This window comes from Rosa rugosa, chromosome 5 (genome assembly GCF_958449725.1).
Source record: "Rosa rugosa chromosome 5, drRosRugo1.1, whole genome shotgun sequence".
NCBI lineage: Eukaryota > Viridiplantae > Streptophyta > Magnoliopsida > Rosales > Rosaceae > Rosa > Rosa rugosa.
In genome coordinates, this window is record NC_084824.1 from 740,830 (window position 1) to 757,257 (window position 16,428).

Here is a 16,428-nt window from a genome sequence, read left to right on the forward strand (position 1 = left end):
GTAGCAGTTGAAAAATGAAGCACAGGTCACACTTGGACAGGCGGCAACTCAATTTTGTGAGACTGACAGAGGCGAAGAGAAATTCTTAGGTGGGGGTTTCCCCACCACGTGGCTTTAGGGCCACCCAATCAGAACAAAGAAATTTTTTCTTCTTTTCTAAAAATGCCCCTGCTCTTTAAATGTACAATACCCACGTGGCGAATAATGCATGTACTGACGGATATCTAAAAAATAAAATATGTTCCTCAGGATTGTTTTTTATGACGAACAGTTCCTCCGGAAAGATATTCTTAGTTTCATTTTTTGGGGGACTTTTAGGGACGAAATATTCACTGACAAATGACATTGGTGTATCTTTTTTAATATTTTATGTGAAGACGAAAAATTCATTAATAAAAGTGCCTTCCTCTATAAATTATTGGTCGGTAAAGGTGTGGCCCTGCAAGTTGAGAGTCTATATACTGCTTTAATGCTTTTGCTGGTATGAAATTGTCATTCAGTTCCCATTATCGTCGACCCAAATGTTATTGAGGAGATTGAAGGGCGATGAAAACCAAACCAAAGCTACTTTGGCTTCTTATAACATCCACTCCACACAAGACTATGGACCTGTTGGTTTGCAGTGTCTCTAGAAATGCTTAAAGTGCTTTCGGATAATGAAAACTGCTTCTGTTTAGTCTTCGCAAATCGTGTTATAGTACGACTTCCAAATGCTTCATATGGAAAGCATCTGGAATTTCCGAGAAAATGCTTCATATGAAGCACTCCCAAACACCAAATAAGTGCTCAATAAGCTTGCAAGTGTATCGTGAAGCAAGTTAATGTTACAGCAATCAACCATATCCATGGCTGTAGTCTGCATATAACCACAAAAATACTTGGCCGAAAACAGAAAGAAAAAGAAAACCACAAAACGACATCCCACTTGGGGACGACTCAAGAAGCTTTGATGATCTGATCCTTTGCATTAATTTTCACTACATCCGCTGCGTGACTTGGGGCTAGTTTGAGATTGCTGTGATTTTTTTTTAAAAAAACTGCTGCTGCTGTGTTGTGAGAATAATCAGAGCTGTGAATTAAAACAGTTTCGTGTTTAGTAAATAATATTTTTAAAAATGCTGTCAGTACATAAAACAACTTTAGAGCGTGTTTTGATCCACAACAGCTTCTAAAAGCAACTTTTAGACTGCTTCTAAATTCTGCTGTCAGTGAGCTATAATTTTCAATTAAAACGGCTTTTTATCTATTTACCAAACATAATAAAATCTAAAATTTTAAACAAAAACTGATTTTTTTTTAAAACCGAAGCCTAATTACTAAAAGCATGAATAAACATAAAAAGGAAAAGAAAAGAAATAGAGGCAAAAATCACTTTGATTTTTTGCAAATGTTTCATCAATACACCTATTAGAGGAAGTGGAGCATGTTTGTTGAAAACAGAAATATTTGCCACTTCAATTAATAATGACTGTTTTGACATTCTAATCACCATCCACAAACTGCAAATCTTGCAAAACAATTGGCATACACATCATATCAAAAGATCATCACTTGTTTGAACAAAAATGGCATCCACATTATCTGAAGATATGATTGAATATATCAGGCATTGGATTCCATGTCATCTTCCATCTCATGCACAGCTTGAAGAGGACCACATCCACTTTCAGACACAAAGCCACTCTCTGAAAGAGTATTCAAAGGGCTGTTTCCAAATAAGCATACCTGTGGTTCAATGTGATTCAACCGATTCCACTCATCGTCTGTCAGAGACCAACTGAAGATGTCAATGTTTTTTCTTATCCTATCTGGCTTCAAGCTACATGGTAGGACGCTGGTTCCTCTTTGCAGCCCCCAACGCAAAATTACCTGAAACAAATATTAATCATTGGGTCTAAAATATGAGGCATAACGATATATGATTATGTAATTCATCCCCCCACCTCACTAAACTAGTCTTAATTAACAACAGAATCATCCACAAATTTAGTTCATTATGGAGTTTTATTCTCTTGGCAACCAAAACCGAGTGCTAGTTTTGATATTTGTAGATTATTGGCTAAGAAATACAAGGTGAAGAAGGCATTGTTTTCCATTTCTAACATTACCATGCTTACAGAAATGAAAGATGAAAAGTAAAACAGAAAAAATTCAACTCCAAAACATTGAGAAGTAGAAATTGACAAGTACAGACCCCAGTCAAATCATGCCAAGGAAAGCTCAATAGTTAAGACATGCTGTAAAGACCTTCAAAGTTTTACTACTCTTAAAGAAAGCAAAACAATAGCATTAACAGACCAAATAGGAATAGGATTAACCAAATCAAGCTTTATGCAAGTTATTAACTTCATGATTATCATGATGTACCAGTCATTTACATCTAACAAACATGCTAGTACTTACTGATAACACCATCATTATTCAGCAATAACATCAATACTTCTAATTCAATACTAGCATCTGCTTCTAATAACTAAGTACAGTAGCTTAGGTGGAAAGGAAGCTTGGGGTTTGGAGAGTGATTCTTCATTTATTCATAATTCCTAAACTAATATTACTCATACCAAGCAGATTACCTAAATTAAAATCTGGAAGATCCACGCTTTATATAATAAACCATTCACAGTTTATAAATTATGGCCAAAAGTATAACCAATTAATCTCTACACAGATTACCAATTATCTTGTAGGGCCCTACTCTAGAACTTTAGTTGTTTGAACTAGCCACACTGCCTAATAGCTACCAACCTCCAACTGGGCCTCAGTCCTAACATAAGGAATGTCAGTAGCCTAAAAATGTTCCAATTTAATCTGATCAAGTTAAAGAGATACTGCTTTAGCATTTTAATCTCCTCATTCTTTTCCTTTTTCCTCAAAAGTAGCAACTCCAACTGTTAAAAGCGCTTCTCCATCACACTACAACTGTATATACCAAATTAACAATGTCAATATGAACATCCTGCATTAATAGTTTGGGTCTCCTCTGCACAGTCCTATAAGACTATGGTCCTCTATGATTTTAAAAACAGGGTTTGCCATTAGACAGGGAAGAAGTGTAGTACAGACATCTAAACAGATTTAAGGACACTCCCTTTGTCTCCAAATGTTGGCAACGGTTTCAGGATCAGTAAGAAACTGCAGGGATCATCTCATCTTTGGTGAAAGTTATCCAAGATCATAAATATTCACTTTTTCAAAGTTCAAAGGCTTCATTCTAGATGATAAATTGCCAAATGTAAAAGCTTTGCCACCTCCAAGTATCCATAGCACATCCAAATACACCCGCAACTTGGCTGATAGTTCTGTGAAACAAAGTTCTCCAGGAAAAAAAAAGAAAAAAAGAAAAAAAAACCTATATAATGACAAGGACTTGTTACATAATTGGAGGCTGAAAATCTTATGAAAGCCTTCTTGAAGAAGACAATTGCTTAAAAATATCTTCAGCCATTCCAGTAAGTGGGAACACTTATTTGTATCACTGAATATTACATTCATGCCAGATGGAGAATCAACGCCCTAAAAAATCACGCTTTTTATGCTGCCTCATGCTTTTGTGCATGCTTTGATGAAAACTAGGTGAATTAATCATATTTTTACAGTGTATTGAACCCTTGATATTAGTTGTGGAAGTGGACTGCGGAGAAAAGGTTTAGGATGCTGGTGCAAACTTCAGATTTTAGGCAATTTATAGCCTATGTTGAGCTTGGTGTTGTAATTACAGGATATCCATATTATGGACATTATGAATGATTCTTCAATTTCAGGAATCAAAACTTGGATAAGATAAAACATAAAATTGGTATAGTATCTGCTATGGAAATAGATAAAATGAGATGCTATATTCTAAGAAAGAGAAATAGATCAGTGAATCTAAAGTACCTGCTCAGGTGTTTTTCTGTGTCTATCTGCTATTTGTTCAACAGTTGACAATTTCAGCATAGGCCCATGCACAGACCTTGACCTTCTGAATGATATGCGAGGAGTTCCAGGCTCATCTTCCCCACCTGAACTGCTATCAGATGGTCCAGGATTTGAAGCTGGGACTCCTAAGGGTGTGTGAGCTGATACATGAATACCTTTCAATTGACATAACTTTACAAGTTCATCTTGCCTCCAAAAAGGGTGCAACTCCACCTAAAAATTCAATCACTAATCAGTTAACGACTTAAAGAGGACTTGAAGGCATTCAGTAATCACAAGGAGGGAACTCAGTCTTAAAGAAGGTAAATAGTAGAAACAAAATAACAGCCACAAATTCTGTCCATGGAAATCTGGATCCTCACAAACGCATTGAGATGATGATAATTAGAGAATGAAAATATATCTAGCAAAGATGAAAGTCATCAACTCATCATGAGTTCATGACAGAAGAGAGGTGGATAATATGGATACAGAAATTTTCATATATTTTGCTTAACAATGTGGAAATTAAGTCAGAAAATAATTTGTAAGGGGTATTGGTTCTACCGTATGAGTCTCTAACTATATTTGACTATTTTTGGAGATATAATAGCAAACGTTTATGAAGGAGAGAAATCAAGTCTTTCAGTTCAGACTTCAGAGATAGGAACTGTGGTGTGGTAGGCTGTTTTAGAGCCAGAAATGTGCTGGTAGTCTAATTTATAGATGAAACAGAACTCATGTGATTGTAGGATCTATATGATCCAATTGGATGAGTTTCTATATTTCACACTGCATAGGCATACAGGTAACAACCAAAGCAGGAGATAAATCGGCTGTTTCCATACCAAGTAATGTATATGAAATGTTCTTGTATCTCAACAGGTTTCTGCACAATAGATTTAATCCCATAGTCCAATACATACATCCGAATGCATCAAAAATGGCAGGAGATGCTTTAAGGTAAGATAGATTGTAAATAAACTGCTCACTTAAAAATCAACTAATCAAGCCATGAATCTACAGATTTAGTATTGGAGACATGAAATTAAATAAGAAGGGAAAGGACAAAAAAACAACATGAGAATTCATTGCACCATTCAACTATCATGGATATATGATTTAAGAAAGGACTTGAATGCCTACTTGATAGAAGAGAATTAATGCAATGATGGTAAACTGTCGAATAGATAAAAACCAACCTGATTGACTGCGGGTACAATTTTTGCAAATTTAAGCAATTGTTTCATCTGCTCAACACTGAAATTGCTGACCCCAATAGCTCTAACCAGACCCAACTCAACCAGTCCTTCCATAGCTTTCCATGCTTTCTTCAGCCGATTCAAGAACTGCCTATACTCACTCCCGGATTTCGAAGGAGGATCAGTAGCATCACCAAACGCAGAGCTGTCAGGCCAATGCATCAAATACAGATCCAAATACGAAACGCCGAGGTTCTTCAGAGAAACTCTAACATAATTCTCAATTTTATTGAGAGAATTCATTGTGCAGTAGAGCTTAGAAGTCAAGAAAACATCTTCCCTCTTCAGTGAACCCTTAAATGCTTCAGCTAATGCCTCACCAACTTCAACCTCATTACCATAAAGATGTGCACAATCTATGTGTCGGTAACCTACTGATAATGCTGTTTTCACAGCTTGAACACAAAGGTCTCCACCACTCTGCCATGTCCCAAGTCCAATGGCTGGAATTTTATCTCCTGTGTTCAACACAAAGTAATTCCCTGGTAATCCTACCTTTCCTTTCATTCCCTCAAGCTTATAAACCACACAGATAGATTCTAAACAACCCAGAAACCCAAAATCAACAGGGCACAATATAACACAAACCCAATTCTGGTCTATGAGCACCAAGCAAATTATATAAACCCAAAATCTCAAAAATGGGGACAAGTATAAAAAATAAAACACAGACCCAATTCACCAAATACAAAAAGCTGAGAAACCCAACTCCTAGAAAATCAAAAGCAGCACTTCCAGGCCAAAAAGCCACAAACTTTGACAACAAAAACTGCACCTTCTGTTTGTCAAAATGACTCAATGAGCTCTCTCTCACCTTGACAAGCAATAAAACAAAGCCAATCCTATAAACAATCAAAAACCAATAGAATCGTATCAACGCTGTGTCTGATTAAGTATAACATAACCGAGGGTCATGGTCAACAACGGCAGCAAACAGAAGTGAGAAAGAAAGAACCAGAGCCCCCAAAATACAAAACAAAAGGCTTAGCTGTAATATCAATCCCTTTCTCAAAGAAGAATGCAAATGACAAATAGTGCTCCCTGTCTATTAAACTTATCAAAAAATACTTGTCCTTTTCTACTAGACGTTTAGACATGGAAAAAAGTTTAGAGGAAGACAGAGATGGGTTTTTAGGGGATATTAAATTCAAGGTTTACGCACCTAACTTAGAAGGGTCGTCTAAATCCACCCACCACCCACCCAACATACAACGACACGCATTGACGATTCATGATCCCTAAAATGTATTGCACCAATTATGACTTCAATACTACTCCTTCCTTCTAATAGATACATATAGGGATACATATATATTCCCTTTAATTTTACAACTCTCTTTATGTAAAGTTGTAACGAACATCAAGGCTTTTGGCAATTATTGCCGTAACGGTAAAAGATGATCACACCCTTCAGTTTTGGGACAAGTACACAAGTGATGCAGAAGGTACAGACTTTCGACTCATTACACACTCCATGTGCCTTCAAGGCTTCAAGCAATGAATGCTTTGACCTTTCACAGAAAAGAGAAACAAAAAAAAAAAGTTGGGTACTTTTCAATTACACAAGTATATCTGCATATACTAACTTGGTTGAAGCTTGTATAATGAAAGAGGGGTGTGAGAAACCAAAGGCAAATATGCCATAGATTTACTGCAAACTGGTTTATTTACAAACTCAGGGGGAAAGGTAAAAGCACCTCCTCCCTGTGGAATAAGAAACATAAAAGGGATACAAAAAGAAAGAACATTGAAACGAAAACGGAGAAACAAAAGTGCTAAATCCGGTGTCTTTATTCAGCTGCTACCATTTATTTCTCTACTGATCCAACCTCCCAGTTTCACCATCTCAACTTTGCAGGAAAGTACTGCACCACAACAGAGGAAAGAGGTAAGAACAGATGACCAAAAAGAAAAACACTGCTCTAGTTTGATTTTTCAACTTACTCAATTCACAGAAATCGAGTAAGTTGAAAAATTTCCATCCACCTAGCCTGGATGTATAAAGCAGAGCTATAATTTAGGCTTTACCTTCTCAATTAAAGAGAGATAGTAGGGCTTGACTTTCTCAACATCAATGCGAACTTTGCTCTTACTGTAAAGGTCATACTTGCTGCATACAGAAAATTGAAGTTAATTTTTATCCCGTAACAGTTTTTGGAAAAGAAATATGGCAGGAATAGTAGCATATATCCTATATTCTGTTTGTATATTCTACATTACTAGGTTAAAATTCTTACTTGAACACTTTGAGCCACTTCAAATTCTCAATGTCATCTTCATTCATCAAGTGCTTATATGCCCCTGCCCTGTGTAAAGCTGCAACATAATTGCGATCCATAAGTCATAAATTAAAACCATAACCAAACTTTTACGAAGTAATACTGTTGAAAGGATAGCCAACTTCACACTGTACCATAAAATGAATGGTATCTGATGATGAAAAGACCAGCTGAAGGAAGAGTAGAGTTATTCCCTTTGGCCACCTGGAGACAGGGTACGGATAAGACTACCATTACAAGATTTCACAAACATTATATAGGATTACAGGGTAGATTTAGAAAGCTATTTCCTTCTACTTTCTAAGTAGATGGATGGAAGTGTATGCACAATGGAGAAATAGGGAGGTTTGGCTAATATGCATACCAAGTACATGTAGTCATCGTGTCCCCATGACATCAGAACATTGTTAAGTCCACAGCCTTCAGAGTAAATTCCATATTTGGTGTTATAAGCAGGATTGCTGTAGTCAGGATTTTCCTGGAAATGCTGCAATGACAAACCGACACAATGTTAGAGACTACTAAAACAGAACTACAGTGGGTGAAGCATTGAGTCATTTCACATTTTAAATATAGTTCTTGGTACAAAGTTACTGAGAGAAAGACCTTGTGGTGAACAATTGACTCATCAAAGGCACACCCAACAGGAAATGTGTCTCCTGAAATTAGTAAATGGTCTCGGTTAGTTTCATTCTAATAAACTTAACGATTGAAGGTTAAAATATCGCAGATAGAATTAAGAGTTAGGAAATGGCAATCAGTCCTCACCTACGACAGCCCACTGAGGAAGCTCACCAAAAGCAGGAAGATGAAGCACCTTTCCAAGATCTATATTTCATAGAAGACAAACAAATTGTAAATATTCGATCTGCTTGGTGAGATACGCAAATATTAGAAAGGAGGTACCAAAAGTTCAAAACAAATGAAGAATACAATTATACCATGGATTAGGGCAGTCAAATGTAGCCAGCCTTCTTTAGGGTAGTCTTTTCTGATAGCTTCAGCAGTCTGCAGCAGATGCTCAATCTGAGGCTCATCCAAATCAGGATCACTCTCATCCACAACTTCATTCAAAAGTTCACAGCACTCCCATATGCTCATTTCCACCTTTCCCAATTTTCCATAATCTTCTCTCATCCGCTTCACCTGCATTAGTGGAACCAAATTTATTCCACACCACCATGTCACATAACATAAATCATTGGCATAAATCAGGAAACAAATGAAAATTTTCGCGGCTTATATTTTGCTTACAAAATCAAAACTTTGGTTGATGTGCTGGATTCGGTAGAATTCCTCAACCCCATCTCTCCGCTCACTGTTAACATCATAATCCCTGTATTTTGAACAAATATTAGAGAACTTTAATGGAAAAAAGAACGGCCTGTAACATATATTAGTGATTAGAGAAGTTCAACGGAAAAAAGGAACGGCCTGTCACAAATTAATGATAGTTAAGGAAAGAATTCGAAACAGAGAACACCTTTTTGCTCGTCCATAAGGTCAAGGAAAGCAAAGTTACTGGGAACTTCGATTCAAAGTTCCAAAACCTTATGTTTGGTAAGTTCCTAATTTCCTTTTTCGATATATATATTTTCTTTTTTGATATTTCATGGATATGTGTCAAACACACATATATGCATATGAAACTCCTAGAAGAAAACTGAAATTCACAGGCAATTTTGATATAGTCGTATACAATTAAAATGTAGATCCAAATAAAAATTATATATGAGCAAGTATTCATATGAAATTCATAGAAGATCATCTCTCTGTTCAATAAGAATACAAAATTCCGTACAAAAAAAAAATGATATTGTTCAAAGTTACTCCTAGAAGAAAACTGAAAATCACAGGCAATTCTGATACATACAGTCGTATAAAATTAAAATGTAGATCTAAATAAAAATGATATATGAGCAAGTATTCATATGAAATTCATAGAAGATCATCTCTCTGTTCAATAAAAACACAAAATTCCGTAAAGAAAAAACTGATATTGTCCAAAGTATAATTTCATATGTTAAGGGTAAGAATTGAACAAGACCTAAAAGTGTGGCCAAATGCGTTGGTCGTCGGCACCACAAATCCACCATCCAACACCAGTTCATTCTCATTCTCTTCAGAACAGACCTTCTCCTCCTCCACCTCAACTGCACATGATCATAATCAATTTCAAAATGAGGCACAAAAAAAAAAAAAAAAGTATTCATGAACAAAACAAAAAAAAATGAAATAAGAAATGATCACCAAATTCCGGCTGCTCGATGAGGATCGTCATCCTGCGGAATCGAAGACGCAGAACCGAAACGGCAGAAAAGGGAGAGGAAGTAACAATGCAGAAGAAGAAAGCAGTGGTGGCATGATTGGGAAGAAAATAGGGAGGTATTTATATTCGGCCGGAAAGTCCTTCCCTGAGAATTTTCAGTGTGCGAGCCCTTGACTGAAATTCGGAGCGGCCGAGTCCTTAATCAAAAATAAGGCGCGAATAATTATGTGCCGTCAAGCAATTTCCTGTTTATTTCTGAAAAATAAAAGAAAATATCCTCTCACTGGGGACCACTGGGATAGTGTCTCCACGTTGGTGCTGAGTCAGCTGTCAGTGTCGTGGACGGTAAGGAGAGATGTAGCGTGTGAGTGGTGGGGCCCGCATGATGTGGCGTTCAGCAGCGGTGACAGAACGGTACGTCACCGTACGTGCGGTGGGTTTTGGACGCTACATTCGTACATTGTATGATTGGGCCTCGTTTTCGTAAACGGTTAGCGGTGTCTATATACCATAATGTCTACATACCTTGAATGGTAAACACCTCCCATTATTTACCCTCCCATACAAAGTAAAATGATTATGAATAAGATTGTCAAAACATAAAAGCTACAAAATCACTTTCTTTAAAAGTAATCCTTGTTTTCCTGTTAAGTTTATTTTTTGAAGAGTGGTTCTAGTTGGACCTCTAAATTTGCTATTTGAACCTCACATACTTTTTTTTTGAACAAGGGCCGGTGCGGCTGCCCTCAAGCCTTCATAAATGAAACCGACGAATATAAGGGGGGGACATTGAGCCTAAACCCCAGATTACAATCTGCAACTAGAGTACATCCAGAAAATAAATCATGAGACGACTCTACTAAATACTTGTATTCCAATCCACACCAACTAGCAAAGAACGCGCTCCAGACGGTTCTATTTGCTTCCCAGCGGTGACACAACGGAAAGATTACTCGATCAGCAACTTTAATGCAGCAAAGCGTAATTTCCATTCTACCAGCTTTCCTATCATGTTGTCACTGGACTCTACATCCAGTGGCACGTAGTCTCACCCTGCCACTAGGAGGCAGCGACCATTTGACCAAGCAAGGAACTCGCCACCTACCAAGAGCAGACAAGGCACTTTGAGTGCACACACGGGTACACAACCCGACTAGCCCCGCACAACAAGTGTTGGGTCTTATTACTCGCGATAATCGCAAACAAACTAAGCAACAGAAGCAAATAAAAACTATAAATAAAATAAAACTTGACGCAGAGCCCACTAAGTGAACCCAGCCCCAAACTGCAGCCCATAACAGGCCCATAGGCAGAGTCCCAGCCCAGGAATCCAAACCAGCAGATGGGTCGTTACCCACCAACCCGACCCAACTGTGTTGCTGCATCGCACCGCCCCCAATCCTTCCTCCCCTCCACTGGCGCTGGGCCACCGGTACCCCACCTTCATCGTCCGGCCATCGGAGGGCCGCTCCAACCATTGCAAACCCCACTTGTCCCCAACCGGAGAATGGAAGGCCCGCATCTGGTGTCGAAACCACACCGGCAGACAGACCACAAAGCCACCGATCCCGACCAGCCAACCTTCGATCTACATCAGCCAGCCACCGAGCCCAGCTGGCCGGCCACCTACAACCACCAAACCCCGCTCCGGCCCGCTTCCACTCCGATCCCAATGGGATCTCGGCCCACCGCCACGACACAGCCACGCCAATCGACCGAGGAAGAAAGAGAAAACCACCATCTCCCGATCCCAGATCTCGAGCTTGAGCCACGCCCACGAAACAGATCACCCGTCCGACCACATCCGTCGTGCGCCAGCTAGGCCAGAAGCCATCACCAGCGCAGTGGCGCAGCCGGACAGGAACAAAGGCTGACGACGGCGTCCTCTCTATTCCAGCGCGTGGGGCGCGTTCCCTCCACTCCACCTTTATAGAAAACCAAAGTGTTGGACCTCACATACTTAGTACATCTCTAATTTATTTTTTAAAATACTTGAAAAGCTAAGTAGACCTCATTAGATTTGTAATAACTATATCATAATATTCAATGAATTTAGTTTAAGAAAATTTCAAATCAGATTGTTTTGAATTTATTTTTGTATTAAATGATGGGCCATATATAGAAATTATTATTTTTATTTAATTATTTTAGGTAAATTATAAAACTATATGACAATATAAGGAAATTCGGGGAATTTTTTTTAATTGAATGTTATATTTGGAGAGGTAAGAAGAATATATATATATATATATATATATATATATATATATATATATATATATATATTTTTTTTTTTCATTTTGCTCTCTTTGTCCTTATTTGTCTTTTCATATGACTTGACAAAGTCTATTAATAATTGAAAAAAGTTGGAGGTCAAAATATCAAATTTGGAGGTCCAACTAGAATCATCCATATGAAGAATTAGCAAGCAACTAAATTGGTTAGCAAGCAACTAAATTGGTTGAAACATATTGAAAGAGGTTATAAAACCATCAAATATATCTTGGATACATGAATATATACATCATCATTAATCACTTTGTTTGCAAAACAACCACCATGACTCATTCTTTACCGATTTTACTATTGACCATGACTATATGGATCATAAAGATATTGACATATATTGAATCTTTAAAAATCTTAGAGCCTTTAAAGTCTTTCAACTTGAAGAACAACAAAGGTAAGAAAATAAAGTTATTCAATCTTCTAGCAATATACTAACCTTATTGATGTGAGAAAGAATAAGTATAATTAATAATGACCATATTGATATGAGCCGCAATTAATTCCGCAATAAATCAAAAAATTATAGTAAAAGAATGTATTAAATAAATTTTTTTGATACATAGGCGACCTAATTTTTTTTTAAAAAATTATCATTTATTTATTTAATGAGGAGGGGCATAAATGGAAGTTTGATGAAAAAATGAGACAAAAAATTTAAAGAATGTGTATTAAGTAATGGAGGGGGTGTATTTAAAATTTCTCTAGGCTCAAGCTCAATTATAACCTATTATTGAAGCGTCCATATATAATTTTTTTATACAAAAATTACTATCTATCTATGATTTTAAACCTGTAAAAAAATTCTTTAAAAATTTATGACAATCGTAACTAAAAACATAATCAAAAGTTACGGACTTAACGTATTTATTTATTTTTTTTCTTTCAGCGAGAAAACAAATTTTTGCCCATCCTATTCAATTTGGTATACCGTTAGGAACTCAAAAAACGAACATTATGCATAATAATAATAACAAATTACATATAAGTTATTGACAAGAGATGACTTAACAAATACATCCATTAAAGATTGAATTAAACATATAAGGACTAAATCTTACAAATAAGGACAATGTGTTCTCCACTTGCCACATGTTATGAGCTAATTTACTTTTTTACCCTTAACTACTTCTTTTGACTTCTAATCTCTTTACAAGGATTAAATCTTACAAATAAGGACAATATGCTCTCCATTTGCCACATGTCATGATTTAATTTTTTTTTTTTAACTACTTCTTTTGACTTTTAATCCCTTTATGTAACTTTTTTTTTTTTAGAATAATCAATTTATGTTACTTTTTTTTCTGAGAATAATTCATTTATGTTACTTTTTTTTTTTTTTTTTTTTTTTTTTTTTTTTTCTGAGAACAATCCGTTTATGTTACTCTTTTTTTTGCTTGAGAATAATCTCTTTACGTTACTTCACAAAACTTCACTCTCCTACTACTCTTATCTCATCGCCTAATCCTGCTACTGCACTCATACTCGTCCAATTCTGCTACTGCACTTGTACTCGTGTTCTACTACTGCACTTGTGATCGCCTAATCCTGCTACTGTACTCGTCATCGCCTAATCCTGCTACTGCACTTGTCCAATCCTGCTACTGTACTCATACTCGTCCAATTCTGCTACTGCACTCGTCTAATCGTGCTACTGCACTCGCTGCACTCATACTCGTCCAGTTCTTGAGAATAATCTCTTTACGTTACTTCACAAAACTTCACTCTCCTACTACTCTTATCTCATCGCCTAATCCTGCTACTGCACTCGTCCAATCCTGCTACTGCACTCGCTGCACTCATACTCGTCCAGTTCTGCTACTGCACTCGTCCAATCCTGCTACTGCACTCGCTGCACTCATACTTGTCCAGTTCTGCTACTGCTCTCGTACTCGTGTTCTGCTACTGCATTCGTCCAATCCTGCTACTACATTCATACTAGTCCAGTTATGCTGCTACAGTTGTACTCATGTTCTCTTACTGCACTCGTCCAATCCTGCTACTACACTTGCACTCGTGTTCTGCTACTGCACTGGTCATCGTCTAATCCTGCTACTAACTGATCCAATCCTGCTACTGCACTCGCTGCACTCATACTCATCCAATTCTGCTACTACACTTGTGCTTGTGTTCTGCTACTACATATTGCTTGTACTTGTGTTCATACTTGTCTCAATTAGTTAATAAAAGCAACCAGCTTGCAAATCATACAAAATGTTTCAAATCTGTTCCAAAGAAGCAAAGATCAATTACTAATTACTACCAAACCCAAAAAAAGCTTCATTTAGAGAATTGTCAGCGATAACTTTGATGGAGGAACAAGAAAACAAATTACATATAGGTTCCGGATTGAACACCTAATCCCAATAAATTCATATTGCTTCACATACGCTAAACACACCTAATCCAAATCAATTCATACCAATTCAGCAAACCATGAAAACACAAATTTCTTTACTCAAAGTCAACCCAATCCAGCTAATTCGTACGAATTGGAATGCATAAACACACACATACATAGGTTCACCATAAACATCCAAACACCCATACAATAAACACATCAAATGGATCGAATTCGATTCCAGTTTTTAACAGATCTGAGAACCGCTGGCGTTGTGAAACTCGGTGTCGCACGGTTTGCTACTCGGAGTCGCTGCGAGCCTGAAGCCCAGCAGCTACCGGTGGTAATGAAATTGGAGGTCCCAGACGATCTTGGGTGAGGCGACGCCGCGAGCCTGAAGCCCAGCCGTTACCGGTAGTAATGAAATCGGAGCTCCCAGACAATCTTGGGTGAGGCTGTGGAAGGCTCAACGATACTGGTGGCCGAGAGAGAGAGAGAGTCTACTCTATGGCATCGTAGTAATTTTTAATAAAAACTTGTTTTAACTTGTAATTGCACATGAAGAATCAGTGATTAGGCCTGCTCTATTCTTCTTGGGTTTGGGCTCATGTCCTTATTTGTATAAAAAAATTTGTAAGTGGGTTTTCTGTGTTTACATCTTTGGTCATGTGCTATTATGTAATTTTCTATAATAATAATAGAAAATTACTCAAACTTCATACAGTTGATGCTTTAGGCTCTACCCAAAAGTTACTAAATTACAGACTCGACGGGTTTTCTAGTGAGAGAAACTCCTCCTTCTCTCTAGCAAACCCAGCTTCCAGCTTTCCCCCTCCTCCCCCCCTTTCTTGCCAGATCTAGATCACTCCGATCTGGATCTTTGGCTTGAAAGTCGGGGGAGATATTTTTCCCTCTTCGCAAGGCTTATCCCTACCCTTCTCGTGGTAGCTCCCTGCTGCCCCGGCGGTGGCAAGTATGCTTTCCCTTTTGTCTTTGCTTTCCTTTCCTTCCCAGATCCCCTTTTCCAACCATTCCTAATCTTTAATTTTCAGCATACCCATCTCTCTTTGTCTCAAATCTCTGATTCATCATGGTTAAGATGCACATCCTCCTCACCCATCGGACTCCACTTCACCGATTGCTCCTTGGTCCATCGGAGCTCTGTCGTCGGCGTTGTTTGGATTGTCTGTTTTAACGGGTTTTTCCCGTCCCTGCGCGTAAACCTGTTGAATACGGTTGTGCAACAAGGGTCTGCACGGTCTTCGGCCGTCTGTCCCTTTGATCCCTTTGCGGATCAGTCTCCTTCTCCTTATCTTTTTTTCTTTTTTTCTTCTGCTTTGGTTACTGAGGATGTTTTGTATGGTTTAGAGATTTGGGTTAGGGAGATCTTTCGATGGGTTCTATGCTGCTGTACTTGCACGGGATTGTTTTGGTTGGACTCCAAGTCTTCGTCGACAGATTTGGTGACGTTTCTGTGTCACCTTTGGGCTTGGCTGGTGGCGGCGACGTCACTACGTCATCTCTCTCCTGTTAGATCTGCACTGTGGCTGAAGATTGTAGGGCTATTTGGTTTTGTTTGTTGTTGTTTGTTGGTTTTTATTTGGGCCCGTTTTGGGTATTTTGTTTATAATGGTGTTCTTATTTGAATATAAGCATACTTGACCAAAAAAAAAAAAAAAGTTACTAAATTACCGACTAGTATAATTTATAGCAGTATTACGAAATCATCTGCTGGCAGCAATTAATACTCTGATCAAACCTACTTTTCTAGAGTTAAAAATTCAACAATATTCACATTTCCTTCTAAATAGTGGAATCCCATTTGATGATAGTTAGGAGTCAGGAGACGATAATAATGATCGTGATGATCGTCGTTGTACTTCATCACCATCACTGATTGTTGTGGAAGCTGCTGAGCTCACTTCACTTGGTTCTTGTTCTTAGGAAGACTAAACTGAAAAATCTTTTCCCTAGCTACAACAATTGCACTAGGTCAAGAAAGAAGTTCCACCCACAAAACTAAAGTTGGATCAGGTAAAGAGTCGTCATCGTCCATCGATGTTCCTAAGTCGAAACCAGGAACGAGTAAGA

General features: G+C 37.8%; 2 protein-coding genes across 2 annotated transcripts; both read right to left on the reverse strand.

The window, feature by feature from the left end:
* Positions 1 to 1,356: 1,356 nt before the first annotated feature.
* Positions 1,357 to 6,217, reverse strand: LOC133708356 (aldo-keto reductase family 4 member C10-like). Its single transcript, XM_062133812.1, has 3 exons — positions 5,103 to 6,217; positions 3,880 to 4,134; positions 1,357 to 1,869 (listed from the first exon to the last, which is right to left on the reverse strand). The coding sequence occupies exons 1-3, from the start codon at positions 5,667 to 5,669 to the stop codon at positions 1,603 to 1,605; spliced, it is 1,089 nt and encodes a 362-aa protein (XP_061989796.1). The 5' UTR covers positions 5,670 to 6,217; the 3' UTR covers positions 1,357 to 1,602.
* Positions 6,218 to 6,780: 563 nt separating this feature from the next.
* Positions 6,781 to 9,921, reverse strand: LOC133708357 (inositol oxygenase 1-like). Its single transcript, XM_062133813.1, has 11 exons — positions 9,692 to 9,921; positions 9,489 to 9,594; positions 8,696 to 8,777; positions 8,383 to 8,587; positions 8,210 to 8,269; positions 8,048 to 8,100; positions 7,806 to 7,928; positions 7,576 to 7,645; positions 7,400 to 7,478; positions 7,191 to 7,272; positions 6,781 to 7,027 (listed from the first exon to the last, which is right to left on the reverse strand). Exons 1-11 carry the CDS (start codon positions 9,720 to 9,722, stop codon positions 7,001 to 7,003), a joined length of 918 nt encoding a protein of 305 aa, XP_061989797.1. The 5' UTR covers positions 9,723 to 9,921; the 3' UTR covers positions 6,781 to 7,000.
* Between the last annotated feature and the right edge of the window lie 6,507 nt (positions 9,922 to 16,428).

Bases quoted from the DNA above. Each gene is read 5' to 3' on its own strand.
- LOC133708356 (XM_062133812.1), bottom strand. From the start codon at position 5,669: ATGAAAGGAAAGGTAGGATTACCAGGGAATTACTTTGTGTTGAACACA. The intron at 4,135-5,102 runs GTTGGTTTTTAT...TTGAATTTTTAG, and splicing joins TTGTACCCGCAGTCAATCAG to GTGGAGTTGCACCCTTTTTG. The intron at 1,870-3,879 runs GTACTTTAGATT...TATTTGTTTCAG, and splicing joins ACAGAAAAACACCTGAGCAG to GTAATTTTGCGTTGGGGGCT.
- LOC133708357 (XM_062133813.1), bottom strand. From the start codon at position 9,722: ATGACGATCCTCATCGAGCAGCCGGAATTTG. The intron at 8,101-8,209 runs GTGAGGACTGAT...TACTAATTTCAG, and splicing joins TCCTCAGTGGGCTGTCGTAG to GAGACACATTTCCTGTTGGG. The intron at 7,929-8,047 runs GTCTTTCTCTCA...TTGTCATTGCAG, and splicing joins AGTCAATTGTTCACCACAAG to CATTTCCAGGAAAATCCTGA.